The 23,035-nt window shown below is 36.9% G+C and overlaps 1 protein-coding gene across 1 annotated transcript in view; it reads left to right on the forward strand.

The window, feature by feature from the left end:
- The window catches only part of pidd1 (p53-induced death domain protein 1), a 17,160-nt gene extending 2,812 nt beyond the window's left edge, over positions 1–14,348 (forward strand). The window contains exons 2-15 of the mRNA XM_056272626.1: positions 1–133; positions 1,346–1,504; positions 1,681–1,732; positions 2,967–3,168; positions 4,144–4,293; positions 5,145–5,318; positions 5,959–6,106; positions 7,117–7,252; positions 8,103–8,253; positions 8,557–8,680; positions 8,777–8,892; positions 9,692–9,799; positions 10,003–10,181; positions 13,981–14,348. The exon at positions 1–133 is cut by the window's left edge and continues 281 nt beyond it. Coding sequence (XP_056128601.1) covers positions 1–133; positions 1,346–1,504; positions 1,681–1,732; positions 2,967–3,168; positions 4,144–4,293; positions 5,145–5,318; positions 5,959–6,106; positions 7,117–7,252; positions 8,103–8,253; positions 8,557–8,680; positions 8,777–8,892; positions 9,692–9,799; positions 10,003–10,181; positions 13,981–14,215 — 2,067 coding nt within the window. The 3' untranslated portion in view covers positions 14,216–14,348. The remainder of the gene's footprint in view (positions 134–1,345; positions 1,505–1,680; positions 1,733–2,966; positions 3,169–4,143; positions 4,294–5,144; positions 5,319–5,958; positions 6,107–7,116; positions 7,253–8,102; positions 8,254–8,556; positions 8,681–8,776; positions 8,893–9,691; positions 9,800–10,002; positions 10,182–13,980) is intronic.
- Positions 14,349–23,035: the final 8,687 nt, after the last annotated feature.

The raw sequence follows: 23,035 nt of genomic DNA on the forward strand, positions 1-23,035 counted from the left end.
CTCTGCAGGCTGGAGGAGCTCGACGTGTCCTTCAACCTGCTGGAGACACTTCCAGAAGAACTGGGACAACTGCAGGACTTACAAAAACTGGAGCTGTCAAATAACAGACTCAGAGCGCTGCCGGAGACGCTGGGTGATGAAAACATCTAGCTAAATGAGAACATAAGATAGACTTGAATTGTTTTTATATGAAGTGAATTATGAATAATACAGACTAACCATTAGAATAATTTGTTTATCTAGTCGTGTTATGCCATGTTAGTATCTAAGGCTATTTTCATGGCAAGAACAAGGTCAAATAGGTAAACAAATTAATAAATAAATTTGATAATTATTTAAACTCTTTCCCCGCCATTGATGGAAATTTCTAGCTTGCCGTGTTTTCTCTGTTATACGGTAGGGGGCACTATCACACATCTTCTGAAAGAGTACCGAATCTCCTGATCAAAACACAGGTGAAGAAGAAGCAGAAACAAGTGATATCATATGTAAAACAGATGCATATGTAAAATAATGCGATCATCAACATTAAACAGCATATAAATCAAAACTGCCTAATGTTACTGAATGAAATGTCGACCCAGGATGACTCAGGTCTCACTGGAAGAAGAGATAGTAATATCTCAATGTGATTCTCCTGGTTACAATAAAGGAAACATATATGAGATATTGGACTGAGGGTTTGGGGGTGTTGATGAACTCGATCTACTCCATCTGTGTTTTGATCATCATCTTTGACAAACACGTGTTTTCAGCTTTTTGTTGAAAATGTTGCTTTTTTAATGAAACACCCACATTCAAGTGTTGATAAAAAAGAAGGCATGGAGCTAGAATTTTTTGCTTGTTTAAAAGCAGAGACTGTTCTTTCTTTTGATATATTGCATATTCAGATATTCACACAACTAAATATTCTAGAGGCCATGCAACTTTTTTCAAAAACATTGGCTGAGGAAAGAGTTAAAATAATATTGAATAATTATTAATATTTTAATAAATAATAAACAAAGTAGACAAAATGATAAATAATTGCCATTCAAAAAGATAAAATCTATACAAGATTTTTAGGTCTTTATAATAATTTTTTTAATTATTTATTTTATGTATTATTTTTCCAAATGAGGATGTCCCTAGCTAAATAAACACACAAACCACTCAAACACTTTAACATTTGTAGTGTAAACGATAATGTGTCCTTATGACTCTCTAACAAATTGTTTTTTTTTTTTAAACTATGCTAGATACAGCAGAAACAACTAATCTTGAGTGAGATTTGGAGCTTTTAAGCGGAAAAATGTAGTGTTTGTGACCCTGTGACGGCTGACTGATGGCTAAATCTGTGTCTCAGGATCTCTCCGCTCTCTGAGGCAGCTAGTTATCCAGAGTAATGATCTGAGGACTGTTCCAGCATGTTTGCACTCCCTCCCGCTGCTCGACAAACTGGACGTGAGGAACAACCCGCTGGGCCGCCCCCCGACGCCCCCGCCGCTCGCTCTCGTCACCCCAGGTCTCTCTCAACTCGCACCGCCACTGCTTTACTTCACCATCAGTTACTGTAATGTAGTGTTTATCATACAGATATGATCTGTTAGGATTTCATCATGTATTCTGGATGTTTTTGGAATGAAACCGGAACAGACTAAGCCGGTTTGATCCCAACGAGACACTGTTTGTGTTTTATAGTTCTGGAATGTTCTGAGACCCCAGATCTGCACCTCGGACTGGAGCAGCACAGGTGAGTTGAGCCCAGCTTCATCTAACAAACACACTCAGATTTAGTACACACTGTGGGTATTTTCAGGATGGCATACTACTATTCGGATATGAACATTTTGGCCGATAACCAATAATTCTTTATATTTAAAAGCAGGTAACCGATAGATTGGCCGATAAATCTAAATCCAAATTTTAATATCATTTTTGAGAGCCTGATTACAAAAACAAAAGTCTCACCATTAAAAGCACACACTTATAAATTATGTTCTCATTATAATTTTATGTAGCTTTTATATGGAGTGAATTATGTGCCATAATTAAATAAACAAATCCAGCATTTTGCAGATTTTCTCACAAATGCAGTTGAGCGACTTCCTCTTCTAAAACAGTAGATGGCGCTAAGCTAGGGGATTAATAGCGCTAGTCTCCCGGGAGAAGCACTGATTTGAAACGCACTTGCCTTTGCCTACAGCTGAGGAAAATGACTGTCTTACTGTATCTATAATAAACATTTTGAGGGTTTTCTTTTGCAAAATGTTTATTACAAGGCCACTGGGTCTGTTTGTTTAACATTGTTGAGGACAAAATGCCACATGAAAAAAAGGTAATTAGATCTGTGATTTTACACAGATATGAGACAACATATGAGAACGACAGAAATAGACTCGTTCAGTGTAGACATAATCACTAATTTAGTCATTTCGCACGCGTCCAATGTAGAAAAAATGTAAAAAGCAACATATGATTTTCAACTTTCAGCTTATAGATTCCCCTATCCTAGAGAGAGTGAAGTGAAGTGCTAATGTGGATTTCTGTCTAGATATGTAATAAACATTTTGCAAAAGAAAACCTCAAAATGTTTATTATAGATACAGTAAGACAGAAACTCACTGTTCACCGCTCATTTTCCTCAGCTGTAGGCAAAGGCAAGCAAATCAGTGCTTCTCCCGGGAGACTAGCGCTATTAATCCCTTAGCTTAGCGCCATCTACTGTTTTAGAAGAGGAAGTTGCTCAACTGCATTTGGATTCTTGTATTTTCCTAGTGCTTTGTGCACACTTCAAGTACATTAAAGTTATTAAAATCAACCCGGTGTATTCAGGGATGTGCAGAGAGTTCCTCAGGGGCTCAGGGTAATTATATGTATAGGCCTACATCATACAGTATATACATATATATATATATACTACTTAAAAAATAGTTTGTGGTGTATTTTCTATAATGTTCTGAATATAAGTCTTCTCTGCTCATCAGTTTTCAAGTATCACCTGCTGGTTGTCACGTGTTCCTTCCTGGAGGGGCGGAGCTCTTGTTTCCACGGAGATGCGTAAACACGGTCACACAACTCCAGTGGGCGGAGAGGAGGCCAGACAGGAAGTGGGTGTGGCTAGAGGAGCATGACATCCTGTTGAGTCGACAGCTGGAGCTCCGCCCACATGGAGCCACATTTGAGAAGGTTGTCATTTTTTGCTTATATTTATATAAATATAAATACTTGCTCCTGTTTTATGATGTAAAAATAATACAGTTAATAACTATAAATTAATAAAATACAGTATTATTATAATTAATATATATGAAAAATGTTCGAAAAAATATATGATTAACTATTATAATTAATAAATAGTGCTGTCAAATTGATTAATCGCATCTAACATAAAAGTATTTACAAACTTTTATGTTAGATGCGATTAATCGAGTTGCCAGCAATATAAATATTAATATTAATAAAATATAATAATTATAATAATTTTTATAGTCAAAGAAATCTTGTTTTATAAGTAATAACTAATACAGTTTAAACTATAAATTAATAAAATACAGTATTATTATAATTAATAACATATTAACTATTATAAATAGAATGTAATAAATAAAATATTATAATTAATACATATATGAATATTATTAAAATATAATAATTATAATATTTTTTATAGTGAAAGAAAGCTCCTGTTTTATAAGTAATAACTAATACAGTTAAAACTATAAATTAATAAAATACAGTATTATTATAATTAATAACATTAAATATTATGAATAAAACAATAAATTAAATATTATAATTAATAAATATATTAATATTTTTAAAATATAATAATTATAATATTTTTATAGTGAAAGAAAGCTCCTGTTTTATAAGTAATAACTAATACAGTTAAAAAATAATTTTAATTTTAATAATAAATTAATTAAATTATAATTATAATTAATAACATGAAATATTATGAATAAAACAATACATTAAATATTATAATTAATAAATATATGAATATTTTTTAAATATAATAATTTTTATAATGAAAGAAAGCTGGTTTACAAGTAATAACTAATACAGTTAAAACTATAAATGAATAAAATACAGTATTATTATAATTAATAATATATGAACTGTTATAAATAAAATATAATAACCCTGTTATTCTTTCAGCCGGTGGAGGTGTGCGTCCCGTATCGTAAAACCCGGAGAGGTGATGTTGCGGTTCGCAGGTTTGATGGCCAGTCTTGGACGACTCTACAGACTCTGACCAGGAGAGGAAGTGAGAAACACAGTTGCAGGCCTGGGGGCCGCCCAGCACGGGTGAGCCAATCAGATCGCGTCAAATATTACCTTTCATATTGTTGCAACGCCGTACACCATCATGAGAGCATTACTGCACACATATACAGTCAAACCAAAATGTATTCAGACACCTTCAACATGTCTCACATTATCACAGTTTTATCTATAGTTTAGAAAATGGTAATAAAATATGACAAGAACTCAGAGTTATCAAATCAGTTGATATTTCACTGGTTTTGGCCGTCCTTTCATTTAGACTGTTTCACAAATGAATTATGTTGAATATCTGTCAGCTGTTAAAGTACTCAATTAGATAATACCAGTTTAGCTCAACCAATTACCAAGCAATGCTTCATTTAGTTCAGTCTGTGGTGTAGAAAGGTCGTACTAGAAATTAAAGAAAGAACACTTCAGCAAAACATGGTTAGGTCAAAGTGTCTGAATAATTTCTGGTCGCATATTTTTAAATTTTTCACTGGTAGTCACTGTATGAAGGATTTATGGGTATAATATGTCACAGATTGCTTTATTTTGCTATCCTCACTTACATAAATGAACTATAGTGTCCAGCACACACTAGTAAAAATACGAAGACTTCAGAACAGATGCAAAAGCCTCTCAGTCCGTCTAAAGTTTTTGTTTATTATTAGCATTTTTATCAGGCTCCTATGTATAGGTTTCTTCCCAAGTACCGGCATTTCTGAATGGGCTGAGCCTGGGATTTAGTGAGTTTGAAGTGAAAGTATTTTATGATATAAGTATTTGTATTTCTATGTGCGGAGAGCATTCACTCAATATTATTATCTCATTTTTGGTGTCTGAATAACTTTTGGTTTGACTGTATGTCTGGTGTGTGTGTGTGTGTGTAGCTGGCCTGCTGCAGTGTGTCGCAGTTCTCGTGGTTCGTGGCCGTCTCTCGCCCTTTCCTGGACAGTTGCTCCGTGTCCCCAGAGGGGGCGCTGCTGGTTTCTCTATTCCACCCGGGGATCAAACTCACTTTCCCTTCAGAATGCACAACAGAGACACGTACGGTCACACTGCAGGTCTGTTCAAGAATATACTATAATAAGATAACCACTGCTTCTAATAATGAGCTAATCGGACTGATGCTAATAATTAAAGGTGCAGTGTGTAATTTTTAGCGGCATCTAGTGGTGAGGTTGCGAATTGCAACCAGCAGAAGTTACGGTGGCCGACAGGAAATGATGTCGTCGTCGTCTGAGACAGCAGAGAGTAGCCAGTTGAGCAATGAGGTTTCTTTACAAAGATAAATTGAGAAATTAGGTTTACTTAATTAATCAGTAAAGCGATATGTTATTGCGAATATTATTGTTACTTGTTCATCATTTTGTCAGTGTTTTATTCGCTGACTTTAGCTAGCTTCTACGAAGAACAACAGTGACGAAACAAGTTTATGGCTCCTGTAGAAACACGATGGCGCAAAATGTTTATTTCAATGTAAGGGTAAGACACGTAAGGTACATATGCGGTGTGTGTAGATAGATATGGCTCATTCTAAGGAAATAAAAACATAACGGTTCATTATGTAAGGTCTTATTACAGTTATGTATTTGATATTGCATTTCTGTCAACAGATCCTCCTAAATATTACACAATGCACCTTTAACTGTTATGATCACATATTGCTTAATTCTGTGTTGATATATTAGTTTTTCCCCCTAGGTCCTGCAGGTGGAGCAGTCTGAGGTGAAACACCTGACCGGAGACCCTCAAGCCAGTGCAAGCCCACTGCTATGCCTCTCTCAAACTCCCAGCATGCACTTCCTTCAGCCAATCACAGTCCAGGTTCCTCTTCCACCTGGAGTGACTGGTATTGCATCACGTTCACTTCTTTCTAGGAAACGGTTTAATTGTTAAACTGCGCAGATCTTAATCTCATTAGAGACTCATTCCTGCCAGAGATTTAAATTTACAGACATCAGCGGTTTAACTTATGCTAGACATTAATGCTGCTTAACAAATGAGGAATGTGTACAATGTGCTTTTTACATACAGCAGCCTTTATTTTCACTTTCAACACTAGATCTATTGTTTTAGCATCTCAGACTCTGGTTTTATTTCGTCAGATCTTGAAAAGTGCGCTTGTGTTGTCTTTATTTATTTATTTTTTGTTAATGACACAATGACACAAAATGATTATTTTTATTTAATTCAGGGGTTCCCAAACAATTTTTTGTCAGCCGAACCCCTTAGACATAAAATATTAACTTAATATTTCAATAATTTAACAATACTTTCGCATCTTCAAAGTTCTCTGATGTCAGTTCAAGGTCATGTGATATGCAAGTAAATAGATAAAATATTACATTTTTTTAAAGTAAGTGTTTTATTTTGACTTTGTAGCTGGACTGAAAAGTGAACTCAAATAGATAATAGGGTTCTAGTCCCTATAGTTTTAAACTATATTTTAATAATTATTATTATGTTGTAGCAAATTATAAAAAAAAGATAATAATAAAAAAAATATACTGTATGTATACCCTAGTGAAAAATAAATATACTAAAACGTATTTGTCATAATTTTTTTACTAAGTATACTACAAACACATTTATATATATAAATAGTTTAAAATGCTAATGTTTTCACATGACCTCACTACATCGCATGCAAGTGGTATCCAATTCAAGAAAATCACATATTGTCTGTCATAATTTATTGTATGGAAATGGAAGGTCACGTCACGGGAGACCGTGTTGTTTGGTGCTGAACTGTTCACAGTTTACACACTGCAAAACTAGTATGAGTAGTATGGTAGTGTGCTCTGAACAAAGCAATGTTAACTGCTGATGGATGTTTTAGGTTCATGTGTGTGTGTTCAGGACACATGGTGGACATGTCCCGTTTGCACCTGATGCACGGCGACCCCACGGCCCACACCTGGACTGACATCACCGCTCAGGTGTCCCTCTACGTCACGCACATCTACGCCGTCTTCTCAATCACACACTTCTCATGGTGAGCAGCGAAGAAGCTCACCAAGGCTGCGTTTATTTGATCAAAAATACAGACATTTTTTCTATTTAAAAATATGTTAAAATGTATTTTTTTTCCTGTGATCAAAGCTGAATTTTCAGCATCATTACTCCAGTCTTCAGTGTCACATGATCCTTCAGAAATCATTCTAATATGATGATTATTATCAATTATTATTGGTACTCAATTATTAATAATGGTTCTTATTATTATTATCAATGCTAAAAACAGTTTTTGCCTCTTCATATTTTTGTGGAAACCGTGATACATTTTTTCCAGGATTATTAGATGAATAGAAATAAAATAAAAAAACAGCATTTATTTGAAATATAATTTTTTTGTATCATTACAAATGTCTTAACTGTCACTTCTGATCAATTTAATGCTTCCTTCCTGAAAAGTATTATTTTTAATCTTACTGACCCCAAACTTTTGAATGTTAGTGTATCACAGGTTCCACAAAAGTTTGAAACAGCACAACAGTTTTCAATATTGATAATAATCAGAAATGTTTCTTGAGCATCAAATCATCATATTAGAGTGATTTCTGAAGGATCATGTGACACTGAAGACTGGAGTAATGATGCTGAAAATCCAGCTTTGATCACAGTAATAAATTACATTTGAACATATTCAAATAGAAAATCTTTATTTCAATTTGAAATAATATTTCACTGTTTTACTGTATTTTTTATCAAATAAATGCAGCCTTGGTGAGCAGAAGAGACTTCTTTCAAAAACATTACAAAATCGTAATTATTCCAGACTTGTGACCGGTAGTGTAAACGCATACAGTCTGTCATATACAGTGTGTGTGTGTGTGTGTATTCAGGTACTGGTTGTGGTACACCACTCACAGGTGTGTTAGTGGTGTTGTGAGGAAGATGTATCACCGCTTGAAACAGTTCCGGGTTCGATTCCTGGCGCTACAGAGAAAAACCGACCCAGAGCAGGTTCTGCTGCAGTGCCTGCCCTCTGACAAGGTGTGTGTGTGTGTGTGTGTGTGTGTGGTTGCTATGTGGTTTCTAGGGTGGTCTGGGTAGACTGTGGTCACAGACTTTTTAGCATGCGAAATTTCTTCGGACACTGAAACGCTGCGAAATTCACATTGCGTATGAATGGAAGTCAATGTAATGAAAAGTGCAATGCAAAAAGAATCCACATTCAAGTCTGTGCTATTCGTTTTCCAGGAAGTCAATCTATGAACTTCTTAATAATTATAGGCTCTAATTTCATTAAAATGATACGCTACAGTTTTAGCAGTCCTTGTTCGTGTCTCTCCTCAGGCTGAAAGCAGGTTGTCGTCTCTGTCGGAGCAGTATGAAGGTCCTCAGCCTTCTGAGTTGTGTATCCTGCTGGAGGGAGAACAGTTCTTCGCTGGCTTTGAGAGAGGCATTGACATCAGCGCAGGTGCTGGACACCAATAAACACACCTCAACCTATACAGCATGAACAGATGCAAACTGTTAAACATATTAAAGTTAACCCGAATGGTTGTGTCCTCAGACCGTCCTGACTGTAAAGAGGGCAGACTCTCATTCACCTTTTACTCTCACCTGAAGAACATTAAAGAGGTCCATGTGTGCTCGATCAGCCCACAGCAGGGCCCCGTGAGAGGACAGGTGAGACAGGGTTGTTAGATCACTCCAGTATTTCAGCTGTGCAACTCACTTGTCTTCCATGGCTGTGTCTGAAATCGCCCCCTATACCCCTAAATATGGCACTATTTGAGGGGACAGCCTTTTGTAGTGGTGTCTGAAACCATAGTGGACGTTATCTAGTGCGCTCATTCAATCCGCAATAACGAGTGTACAACAGATGTACAGTACGCTCAACGGCTAGAGAATACCCATAATGCACTGTGATGGTCGCGCTGAATAAAACTGGCGCCGCATCTGAATCATCCATCCATCCATTTTCCAAACCGCTGGTCCAATGTGGGTACAGCGTAATATCATACAGGTATAAATTCCTATTTATTTATTTATTATTAAACTGTTTAATTAAGGTTTATACATGCTAGATTCCATGACAGAGCTCAAGATTAATCTTTTCATAACTACTGGAGCTGCCAGTTTGCTAAACCTCAAATTGATTATTAAACAGCAGAAACTATGCAAAAGCGGCAGCCCTTCCGACACACTCAGTGTCTGAATTCACACACTCGTTTTCAATCACTCCTTCAAATGAACTATATTTGAGGACTACTGTAGGGAATAGTGAACAAGGGTGTACGGGGGGATTTTGAACACAGCTCATGTTCTTCTCAAATGCAAAGCGTTTGTTTAGCTCCTCCCACTTTGGAATCTCATTGAACATATAGCTTTGCATATTGACCTCATATGTGATCTGATGTGATGATGATGATGTTGTTGTGATGATTATCACTTTTACCTCTTGTAATAAGACGTTTCCCTCCAGGTTTCGTTTTACAGGGGTGAAGTGCCTATTGATCTTCCAGAGGAAGTAGCAAGTAAAAGAAAAGGTCACGACAACCAGTGGATGGCGACGCTTCCTCTGCGGATTCCTGTGAGCGATCTCGAAAACAAATAATGTTTCAAATCAGTCACTTATTAGTTTCCCTTTTTTGGTTAGGAAGCTGCTTATGTAGCCAGTAGACAGCAACAGAGCTCGTGAGAACAATCTCAAGTTCAGATCATTTATCTAAACGCTTGTAGAATTGAAACTATGATGGATAAATAAGAATAGTTTGATTATATTTTCACACACAGAACGCTGACTGTGATGGGAACATCTCCGGCGAGCTGAACCTGGGCGACCCGGAGAGCGGCTACCTGACACAGACCAACCTCCTGTCCATCTCCTTACGCATCAACCAAGAGTGGCAGAACATCGGCATCAGCCTCGGCATCGGCTACGACCAGCTGGAGCGAATCCGAAACCAACACAGGTGAGCATCAGATCAGAGCTGGTGTGTGTGTGTGTGTGTGTGAAAGAGCCCGCCAGCAGATGGCGCTGTAAATCACACCGAGGCCAACAGTTCTGTCTTTATTAAAGGACAGATTTTACAGCAGGTCCATTTAACTATTCTGCTGATCAGTGACGCCGTGGTAGAATGAATGCACAATATTTGGGAAAATATTGTGTGGCATTCACTGTTGTCACTCATTTCAGATTTCAAAAGGACAGTGATAACAGATTATACATAAATTGTGTCATATTAACCCATCCATGATTGTTTATTGCAACATTAGATATCCGCGGACACTGATGACTCATTGAATATTAATTACATATATGGCTGGACAGTGCAGGAATTAAAGGGATAGTTCACTTTGAAATAAATTTTTGGTATGTTTTAGCTTACCTCAAGGGCATCCAAGATGTAGGTGTCTTTGTTTCCGCAGTATTTTCAATTTTGATATTTTTAGGTCAAACCGTTCTTGTCTGTCAGTCATATAATGCAGGTCTATGGTCACCACCTCAAAGAGCATGCACAGAGAAGTCCAAATTAAACATGATTTAATGACTCGTAAATGTAAGTACACATTGATGGCCTAAGACACGAAACGAGCGGTTTGTGTGAGAAAACGAACAGTATTTATATCGTTTTTACCTCTTGTAACGCACAGACCGAAGCGCCGGCGCCCTCAGATCACTTGGACCTGGCTGTGGTTACAAGAGGTAAAAACGATATACACTCACCGGCCACTTTATTAGGTACCCCATGCTAGTAACGGGTTGGACCCCCTTTTGCCTTCAGAACTGCCTCAATTCTTCGTGGCATAGATTCAACAAGGTGCTGGAAGCATTCCTCAGGGAGTTTGGTCCATATTGACATGATGGCATCACACAGTTGCCGCAGATTTGTCGGCTGCACATCCATGATGCGAATCTCCCGTTCCACCACATCCCAAATATGCTCTATTGGGTTGAGATCTGGTGACTGTGGAGGCCATTTTAGTACAGTGAACTCATTGTCATGTTCAAGAAACCAATTTGAAATGATTAGAGCTTTGTGACATGGTGGAAGTAGCCATCAGAGGATGGGTACATGGTGGCCATAAAGGGATGGACATGGTCAGAAACAATGCTCAGGTAGGCCGTGGCATTTAAACGATGCCCAATTGGCACTAAGGGGCCTAAAGTGTGCCAGGAAAACATCCCCCACACCATTACACCACCACCACCAGCCTGCACAGTGGTAACAAGGCATGATGGTTCCATGTTCTCATTCTGTTTACGCCAAATTCTGACTCTAACATCTGAATGTCTCAACAGAAATCGAGACTCATCAGACCAGGCAACATTTTTCCAGTCTTCAACTGTTCAATTTTGGTGAGCTCCTGCAAATTGTAGCCTCTTTTTCCTATTTGTAGTGGAGATGAGTGGTACCCGGTGGAGTCTTCTGCTGTTGTAGCCCATCCGCCTCAAGGTTGTGCGTGTTGTGGCTTCACAAATGCTTTGCTGCATACCTCGGTTGTAACGAGTGGTTATTTCAGTCACTGTTGCCCTTCTATCAGCTCGAACCAGTCTGGCCATTCTCCTCTGACCTCTGGCATCAACAAGGCATTTCCGCCCACAGAACTGCCGCTCACTGGATGTTTTTTCTTTTTCGGACTATTCTCTGTAAACCCTAGAGATGGTTGTGCGTGAAAATCCCAGTAGATTAGCAGTTTCTGAAATACTCAGACCAGCCCTTCTGGCACCAACAATCATGCCACGTTCAAAGTCACTCAAATCACCTTTCTTCCCCATACTGATGCTCGGTTTGAACTGCAGGAGATTGTCTTGACCATGTCTACATGCCTAAATGCACTGAGTTGCCGCCATGTGATTGGCTGCTTAGAAATTAAGTGTTAACGAGCAGTTGGACAGGTGTACCTAATAAAGTGGCCGGTGAGTGTAAATACTGTTCGTTTTCTCACACAAACGGCTCGTTTCGTGTCTTAGGCCATCAATGTGTACTTACATTTACGAGTCAATAAATCATGTTTAATTTGGACTTCTCTGTGCATGCTCTTTGAGGTGGTGACCATAGACCTGCATTATATGACTGACAGACAAGAACGGTTTGACCTAAAAATATCAAAATTGAAACTACTGCGGAAACAAAAGACACCTACATCTTGGATGCCCTTGAGGTAAGCTAAAACATACCAAAAAATCTTTTAAAAGTGAACTATCCCTTTAATACCAAGCCAGATCAGTATGACTTCATTAATATTCATGAGCTTTTTTTGGCCTTTCTTTGCTTTTATTGAGATAGGATAGTAGAGAACTGACAGGAAGAGAAGAGGGGGAGAGAATCGGGAACAGTTGCGAGCCGGGACTGGAACTCAATGTCGGAGCATTGACCACGAGGCTTTTAGGACCGTTTTCAGGACCAAATATCATGAGTTCAGGTTTTTTGAGATTGGTTTGAGACAGACATGTTTGCGCTGGTATAAAATCACTGGGAAATGCATTACAGAGAAAGAGAGAGGCAGTGGGAAAATGAGTGATGGAGGAAAGAAATTAAGACAACAATGGTGAATTTTGAGTGTTTGGTTTTGATCAGTCAGCCATCTGGGACACTGCAGGAGACGGGACACATTCACACACGCATGCATGCACGCTCATTTGCTCAAGCCCTCTGTGTTATAGCCCTCTTTTCTGTTCGTCTTTTCGTCTTTACACCCTGGTATCTCTCAAGTCAACTTAAATTTCAAGGTTACACTTTATTTTAAGGTGTCCTTGTTACACTGTAATTATACATTTGAGTAACATTAATTAAGAACATGTGAGTTAGGATTAGGGTTTGGTTAGTTGCATGTAATTATGCCTAATTTAATGTAAGTATATGTAATGTGTAACAAGCCAGGAAAATGTAAAATAAAGTGTCACCAATATCAATAAATGTGTTCTATAAAGCAACAATATAGCAGACAAAATTATATAAATATGAATAATTAAATTAATTCTGAAGTGTTGCAATTAATTAAAGTGCAAAGAAATGTCAGCATAAATGAGGCACAAAATGCATTTATTTATTTCAAGGCATATGACGTTACATTTATATGAATAATTGTATGCCTTATTTATTTAGGATCATATATATATATATATATACATAATTATGAGTATGCCGTTTTAAATGTTTGATTACGTTAATGAAATTTGGGGGTTAAAAGTGCTTAACTGTTATCAGTGCAAAATTGCCTTATTTATTTATGCTCACTTTTCTTTTTTTAATTTTTTTCATCACAACATTTCTTTGTATATTTTATTATTTTAAAAAAATATTATTGATTTAGATATATAATTATTTAATTTGGTTTGTTATATCCATCCATGCTTTAATTGACATGACAAACATTGTGTGTGTGTGTGTGTGTGTATATATATATATATATATATATATATATATAAATAAAAATATTTTGTTTGTTTACAAAAATCAATAATTTGGGGGTAAATGGCTTGTCTGTCATGATATTATTGCAAAAATGCACAGTGAAAAAATCTTCATTGTCAAAATAAAATGGGTTATACAATAACAATACTGTTTTATAATTTTTTTAAATTAAAATCATACAATAAAAACAGCATCTCAAATACCGCCATGATGTACACACATTGACATGACAAACATTGTGTACAGTAACAGGAAACATAATTTTAACAAATAAATTAAGAATGGCACAAAAAATTGCGATTATATTTAGTAATAAAAATAAAATGGCATCTCCATGTGTTTGTTTTGTCAGGGACAACTTTGGGGCCCAGGTATTGGCGATGCTCTTTCATTGGGCGAGAGGGCAGCAGGGGGCGGGGCCTGGGGCGGTGCAGCGGCTGGTGAAAGCACTGGTGGACAGTGGCCGGCGGGACCTGGCGGAAGAAGTAGAGGACGTAGTGACTCTGGGAAAGAGGAAGTATGAGGAATCACTAAAGCGAGTCGGGCTAGAGACACCAGCTACCTCTGCAGACCCTCAGTCCAGCTGACACACACACACACATACACACGATCGTGCTGAGAGTGGATGCCAAGAACATGACAAACAGCAGCACTGGAGACAATAATGACACACATGGACATACAGTGTCTCTTCTCACAGGTCTCAGATCAGCTGTCAGTCTGAATGATGTCTCTCTCTCTCTCTCTCTCTCTCTCTCTCTCTCTCTCTCTCTCTCTCTCTCTCTCTCTCTCTCTCTCTCTCTCTCTCTCTCTCTCTCTCTCTCTCGTGCCTCTCAATAACTCACAGTGTGCAGCTTTATTCATAATGAGACACGATGTAGCACTCAAATGGTCCTTATTCCTGTTACAGGTTCAAGAAACAATCAACACATTTTATGCATGTGGGTGAATCTCATGTAGCCTCTCAAAAAGGGTCATATTTCACCTCAAAATCAATTAAAAATGAATGAAATTAAACTAACTTATTAGGAAACAGGCAGAAAATATATTTTGCACAAGGAAAATTAAGCCATTAATAATTATTATTGTGGCATTTTCAGTATAAGCCCATTTTATCTCCAAATTCTCTTTACTGTAATGCTTCCAGATTTGACAAATTTCCATTGTCAATATTTTCAGTGGCGATCCTCATCGCTGTTATACAGTATTTTTAATGTATTACAATAACAATATGTATGTGTATATATAAATATATACAAAGTTAAATATATATAGATATAATTTTGCATGGTTACCAAAATGCTTTTTTTTTTTTTTTTTTTTTTTTTTTTGCATTTAATCAATGAGAAACTGCTCATTTGTCATGAAATAATTGCAAAACTGCACAGAAGAATATGCAAAAAAAGAAAAAAGTTTAATAGTCAAAAGTGGATTTATACAATAACACTAGTTTTTAAAAATAAATAAATTGAACACAGCATGTCACAAATGTGCAAATATTGAGGCATTAAATAATAATAATAATAATGGAGATGATAATAGTGCAAAAAATAAAACCACATTGTCATAACCTTAAGAAATCATATATAGATATAGATATAATTTCTGTGTGTGAATGGCGTTTTAATTATTCTTTTTTTTTGCTTTACGTAAATGACAATTTGGGGTAAAAAGTGCTTATTTGTCATGAAATTAATGCAAAAATAAAAATAGGCTTAGTCTTTTCTTTATGCAAAATCAAAATCTAATGTGTGTTGTAGTGCAGTATGACCAGGACGTGTTCTTGACAGGCCTCATGAGAGCATTATGAACATCTGGACAATCCAAACGACATGATTAAATTATTAAATCAGTGATGTTCATGCTACTGTTTTTTTTGGGTAACAAACAAGTGGGGTGTATTCCTCAATCCAAAAGGCACTCCAATACTTTGATGTAGGATCCTTCTATACCCATATTTAACTCAAGGTCACCGTTGCGTCACGGCGATGACGTCAGAAAGCGTGTTTCGCCTTTGCTTTAACAGCAGAAAAATCTGAGGCTTCGTAACCAGTAGGAGGCGTCACTTTCTCCCGTCCTCTCCTCCTCCTCCTCCTCCCGTTGACTCGTGTCGTGCTTCTACTCCCTCCCTTTCCTCCAAACACACACGAACGCTAGTAACACCGGCAGCTTTAACTATTATCACACCGTCACCGGAGGAGGAACATCACATGAAGCCATAATAATCCGGAATAACGGGACAAAACAGCAGGATCCGGTAAGTAGCGCTGTTATACTCTTCTATAAGACCAGCATTTGTATCATATTAATATTCGTGTTGCATAAGGAAACGTAGTTCAGTTATCCCTGATTTGATAGGTCAGCGTATTAAAGATGAATTATGTCAGCAGAAGAAACAGAAATAACGGGACAGCGGTTCATACGGTGTGATGCGGCGGATCGTTTTCCGTTATTTGGAAAAAAACAATTCCTTCATTCCTCATCGCGAATGTGAAAAACCTAACCGTCAAACGAGAACGCGCTTCTTTGACAGCTTCGTTAATTCTAACGGTGTTCTAGTTTGGGTTCCGCGCGCGCTAACATCTGTTTTTCATCATACAGCGGTGCGCGTTTCATCTGCGTGATTTGTTCTGGTCGTACGTTAGTTGGGTTTTGATCCCCGCGGGGGGGTTAACCGGCTCCACGGTCGCGGGTGTGTGATATCCATAGAGAGTATATCTGATCAGAAGCATTAAGACGGACTGTGTGTCTAGATCTGCAGCGGATCATCATCACCAACATCAGGGCGCTGCGGCGCGCGCGCTCTCGATGCGCCGTACGTGCGCGCTCTGGAGTCTCAGATTTGAACAGGATTCTCTGCAGCAGAATTATGTCATCAGAGACTATCAGCGACCTCGTTCAGATACTGCAAATATTTCTTCACTCGTTTTTTTCTTCTGTATATTTTGGCTTTATGTTTTCCAGTGATGAAAGAATTGCGTCCTTGGCCTAAAAGCAAACGGCCTTTACAAAAAATAGCTATAGTAGGCTATCAAGATATTTTGGACATGATGGACCATCGTTATAAAAGTGGATTATACCATGTAAAAACTGGATTACTATACCATGTATATTAAACTGGAAATACCATGTAAATGCCTTAATATACACGATTTCCAGTACCATGGTGTGTTTTTAAAGTACCAGCATTATCATTACTGTACCAGGGTATTCCTTACTCTGGAGTACCATGTTAATATGGTGTTGGATTATTACAATACACATATTCCATGGGATTTAAATGGTACTATATTGTGCTTCAAATAATGCTATGGTACTTTCAGATAAAAGCATGCTATTTAAAAAAATACATAGTCATACCATGGTACATTTGTGTTGTTTGATCTGGCTTGAAATAATTGGTGTATTTGCTGTCTTTGGCTGTTTCTCATATTGACTAATCTTTACCTTTACAATGTGTGTCTTTCAAACACAATCTGGTCTCAGGTGACCTTTAGTGTAAGTTAAATGACTGCTCACAGGGCAAAGGTCACTAGTTAAGAGGAGCAGAACACCTTGCAGATAACAGATTTCTTGTAAATTGTCCTACAGTCACTGCCGTAAGAAGATATTCCCATGGTATCTCACCTCAAAATAATAGCCTAAGAATTTATATTATTTTGCTTATTTTGGTTTTACATTTTATTACTGTTTAATTTTTGTGTCGACATAATTAGATACAAATATGTTTTTAAGCCCTTCTTTAAATTCTTACCGAGTTAATAGTGAGCATCGTGAGAGAAAGCGAGAGTGAAACAGCATACAGTCTGAACACACACACACACTCTTACATACACACACTCACACACACACACACACACACTCACTCACTCACTCACTCACTCACTCACTCACTCACTCACTCACTCACTCACTCACTCACTCACTCACTCACACACACACACACACACACTCTTTCACTCACTCACTCACTCACTCACTCACACACACACACACACACACACACGAGAGAGAGAGAGAGAGAGAGAGAGAGTACTGTACATCAGTTAATTAACCAGCAGACAGTGAAACTCATGCGCTGACGGCTCTGAGTCTGATCTTAATCTCTCTCATCTTATCACTCTTGACGCTCAGTAGATCTGTCTTTGCTCTTCAGTCAGTCACTCACTCACTCACTCACTCACTCACTCACTCACTCACTCACTCACTCACTCACTCACTCACTCACTCACTCACTCACTCACTCACTCACTCACACACTCACTCACACACTCACTCACTCACTCACTCACTCACTCACTCACTCACTCACTCACTCACTCACTCACTCATCACTGTCGGCTCTTTTCTGCACACACTGATTCTGCTCAAACTCTGAGACTGTGAGTCTACTAAATGCTGAGTCAGTCTCTTTCTTTCTTTCTTTTCTTTCTTATTTTATTTTCATTATATTTTTTAAAATTAACAAGTAAAAAAAAAACATACTGGATGTAAAAATATAAAAATTAAATTGTACTATATATATATATACACACACACACATACAATTTGTTGTTATTTACATTTAATCCTTTAGAGAGACGCCTTTATCCAAAGCGATTTACAAGTGAGATTTAATTTCAGCGATTGTGTGTAGGCTACTGTACATCTCATTGGCTGCCAATTTTTTTCTTATGAAACTGATGCATTTTAGAAATTATTTAATTTGGACTAATACATTTTATAAACTTGCTCAAGATAATCCAGCAGAACCTCCCTAGATCAGACATAGATGATGGGGAGGGAGAGAAGAGAGGAACGAGAGATTGAAACACTGTAAATGAGCCATTTCAAGACACCCAGGTTCCATTGAACTTCAGACGCTAAACACACACACACACACACACACACACACACACACACACGTGGAGTCGGGACAACATCTGTTATCAGAGTCGGATGAATGACGGGTGCGGTTTGGTCAAAGGTGCACAGGTTTCTTCTGGATTCAGGAATGGGCGACAGCTGTTCCCTGCTGGAGCATAGCAGCGTAAAGAACTATCATCTCAATACTCTTGTTCAGCAAGGACGCATTCAATTGATCAAAAGTGACAGTAAAGATTTATAATGTTAGAAAAGATTTCGGTAATGTAAAATAATGCATTATAAAAGTATTTGAGATAAAAGCAAATGCATTATAAAATCACCTTATGATGCATTGAATGACCTCATGAATAATAACAGTTATAATACATTATAATAATTATCTATACATTGTTACACCTGTTAGAAAGTATAATTTATTAAAACACATGATGTAGCAAGGAATCTGAAAATATGAACATTTCACTTATTTATATAAAAAAAAGAATGCATTATAACATACATTATAAATACCTTTATAATGCATTATAGATGATAAATAGATGCCGTTCTTTCTATTCATCAAAGAATCCTGATTTTTTTTTTCACCATTTCCATAAAAATATTAACAGTTTTCAATAATAATCAGAAATGTTTCTTGAGCAGCAAATCATCATATTAGAGTGATTTCTGAAGGATCATGTGACACTGAAGACTGGAGTAATGATGCTGACAATTCAGCTTTGATCACAGGAATAAATTACTTTTAAAAAAAAATATTTAAATAGAAAACATTTATTTAAATTGTAATAATATTTCACATTTTTACAGTTTTAACTGTACTATATATATATATATATATATATATATATATATATAATAAATGCAGCCTTGGTGAGTATAAGAGTCTTCTTTCAAAAACATTAAAATATCTTACCAACCCCAAACTTTTGAACGGCAATGTATATATTTTCAAAATCAAATAGTTATTTTTCATATGACTTTCATATGAGGTTCAGAATATGGCCTAAAGACTACTGAACATTTACAGGGGTTTTGCCCATTTTTGGAACTGGTATTCACCACTGGTATTAACTTTGAACGTTAAGGACGACTGGAAATTCATACATGCAGGCTGTTTTTTTATTATTTGAATATGATATTTGGTTTGTTGCTAGATGGTCTACCAGCCCTAACCAGCTTGACCAAGATGATCTATGCAGGTTGAAACCAGCTGATGGTCATAAATGACGGACTAGAAACATTTTCCAGCTTACTACAAAAATATTTAAGTTGCAATTACATGATAATTTTAAGTTAAAAGTTTACTCAAATATTTTAAGTTAAGAGCAAAATGTATGAGTTTTGCAAACTTATAACTTATTATTTGGGTTTACAGTGAGTCTACAGTAAGAAATTGTGGCATGTCCAGAATGAATGATTGCGATGTTTAACACACACACACACACACACACACACACACACACACACACACACACACACACACACACACACACACACACACACACACACACACACACACTCTCTCTCTCGGCTTCACCACCTGCTTGTGTTCTCAGGTCGGCTTCGTATACTTTCCTCTCCTCCTCCTCCTCCTCTCCCTCCATCTTTCCCTCCCTCCGTCTTCTCTCTCCTCCCACCAGCTGTCTCTCATTACAGCTCCCTCTTCACTCTCTCTTTATACTCCTCTATCCTCGTTCTTTCTCTCTGCATCCCTCCATTTGGCAGAAACGCAACACGTTCATGGGTGTATTTTATATATGACATAAAAAAAAAGATGGAAATGCCATAAATAACTGGTGAGGTACAGAGATAGTATCAGATGGTAATACCATGGTACTAAAATTCATGTACCATGGTATTTACTGTACTTTAAAGAATACCATGGTGGATGTGCAGGGTATTTTTATACACTATCGTTCAAAAGATTGGGGTTGGTAAGATTTGTTTATGTTTATGAAAGAAGTCTCACCAAGGCTGCATTTATTTGATCAAAAATACAGTAAAAACAGTGAAACATTATTACAAATTAAAATATCTGATTTCTATGTGAATATGTTCCAATTTAATTATTTTCTGAGATGCGAAGTTGAATTTTCAGCATCATTACTGCAATCTTCAGTGTCACATGATCCTTCAGAAATCACTTGGTCAATTGAATGCGTCCTTGCTTAATAATAGTATTAATTTCTTTAACAAAATCATACTGAGCCCAATGTTTTGAATGAGTCTTATTGACTGTTAGTCCGCACAGATGTGTGTATGAACATAACTCTATACGTTCATTAGTCACCAGTGAATTACATTCACACGCACACACACGTAAACGACAGACTTGAAATCTGCTGTAAGACGTGTGGAAATCTCTGGCGCTAATTCAAAGAATTTTTAATTCCATCTTCAGTCCGTTTCCATGGCAACTATCTCAGTTCTGTTGTGTAGAAATATAGTGTTTAGAGTGACGGAGAGCATGAAGATCAGAGCAGCATTAGGAGCTCGTAGTTGTTCTTGTGGATATTTGATGAGTGTTTTCTGTTCCTCTCCGATGGTCTCAGGAGTTTAAATAGGGGTCAGAGTGGCTTTATGGTGGTTTTAAAGTGGACACACACTGGTGCATGCTGGGTAGCTCAGGGTTTGCTGAAAGTGCCCATTCATTGATATTATTTTCCACTCAGCGGCATTAAAAGTAACGAAACAAAAGTTGTTTTAGGCAAATCACGTCAAGTCAAATTTAATTATATAGCACTTTTCACAATACACATTGTTTCATAGCAGGCAAAATCATGATGTTAATGTTTATAATGTTTATGATATCTTAAGTTGTTATTTTTATAGCAAGGTAAAGATAACAACCATGCTATTATTTAATGTTACCATGAATATTAGCAATTTATGGAATATTGCAGTATTTATTATAAATGATTTATCTGTGCACATCATTATTTATTTTTTTAAATTCATGTGCCACATAATCTTTAATCAAAACAACTTCCCCTCTCCCTTGCAGCGACATCTCTTCTCTGATGATGCGTTTACTGGTGCGAGGGCAGGGCAACCTGTCAATAAACACCTGACGTAATAAAAGCTGACCAATCAGGTTGTGAATATACTGTATCCCTATGTCTTTACCATCCAATCAATTCCCCACAAACAAAATCAAGCTCCGCCCTACATTTGTTCTTGTTTGAGAAGCCGTTTCACTCAGATATACGTCACAATAGGGAAGAAAACACAAATTTTTCAATAATTAATTTGAGTTTAAACATGTTAAAACTTGATTAGTAGAGTTGCTCATTAGTTATGTTGTTTAGCTAGAGTTCTAGGTACGTGAGAGCCTGTTTGTGGTCTGAAGAACATTTGAATTGTTTCTGCTGATTATAAGACACACAGAACGACAGATATCTTGTCATCGGTCTTGTCACAAGACCAAACCACTACTTACACAAAAAAAATCATTCTCAGCTTCTTCTCTTCCTCTATTGATTGAAACCGAAAGCTAAACATTCATGAAGTAAACTTTCATTGTTCAGATATTACTCTTTAATACAGGAGTCTTAATGGACAATTTCTTGGAAGTATCCACTTTATCTTAAAAAAAAAAAAAAACTTAAAATGAAAGTTAATGACATGCTCAAAGAGTATGACATGCTCAAAGAGTATGTGCTATTTTAGTATTATTTATATACTTTTGTAGCATTGATTCATATTTTGAAATTTGTATATTTTCAGTTTAATTTTAGTCATTTTATGAGTCTTTGTCATTTCTTTTTAGCTTTTTATTCCAGTTTTAGTTATTTTAGTTCTTCACCTTGAACTTATTTTATTTCAGTCATTTCTAATGTTCGTTTAAGTTTTTCATCTACCGCCTTTTTCAAGACACGTAACAGCTTTTAAAAATCACGAGTGGGGTAATACTAATGTATTTTATGTTGTTGAATAAAACGTGAAAGTGTCTTGAGCTTGTGTTCATCAGAGACCTTATTTCAGCCATTTAACCAAAATCCTGTTAAAAAAAAAAAAAATGCTAAAATGCTACGTTTTGGCCTACAAAGTGATGTCATATCTGCACACTCTATTAGCACTTTTTGGCGTGTTCGCACCACAGGAACTGGGAGTGATTTTAGTTTAAGGGGGACTAAATGAGTTCCTACTTCAGATTAGGGTCTAATCGAGCACAATAGGAACTACAGTGACGTTTGTACGTTGATTGGCCGAACGCACGCCATATGAAACACCGGCACCCGCCATTTATAAAAAGACGTGTTAACACAGTTTACTTACTCCATGAACATGGAAAACAGCAATAGATCATTTACCGTTCTTTCTCAGCCTCGGTTATATGTAGCACTGCAAATTGTCGAAGGAAGTTTCATCTCTTAGCCCTTCTTTTGGATCTTTCAATCGCATAAAATAGTGCGGTTCATTTGAATAAGTGTGAACGCTGCCATCTGAACCCTGGTGCTCAACAAACAAGCGCTGAAAAGACGGGTCTCAGTCCGCTTCCAAACAAACTCTGGTGTGGTTCGACTGAAATATGAACACAA

Source organism: Rhinichthys klamathensis, unplaced genomic scaffold (assembly GCF_029890125.1).
Source record: "Rhinichthys klamathensis goyatoka isolate OS25496 unplaced genomic scaffold, OSU_Roscu_1.1 h1tg000341l_1, whole genome shotgun sequence".
Taxonomy (NCBI): domain Eukaryota; kingdom Metazoa; phylum Chordata; class Actinopteri; order Cypriniformes; family Leuciscidae; genus Rhinichthys; species Rhinichthys klamathensis.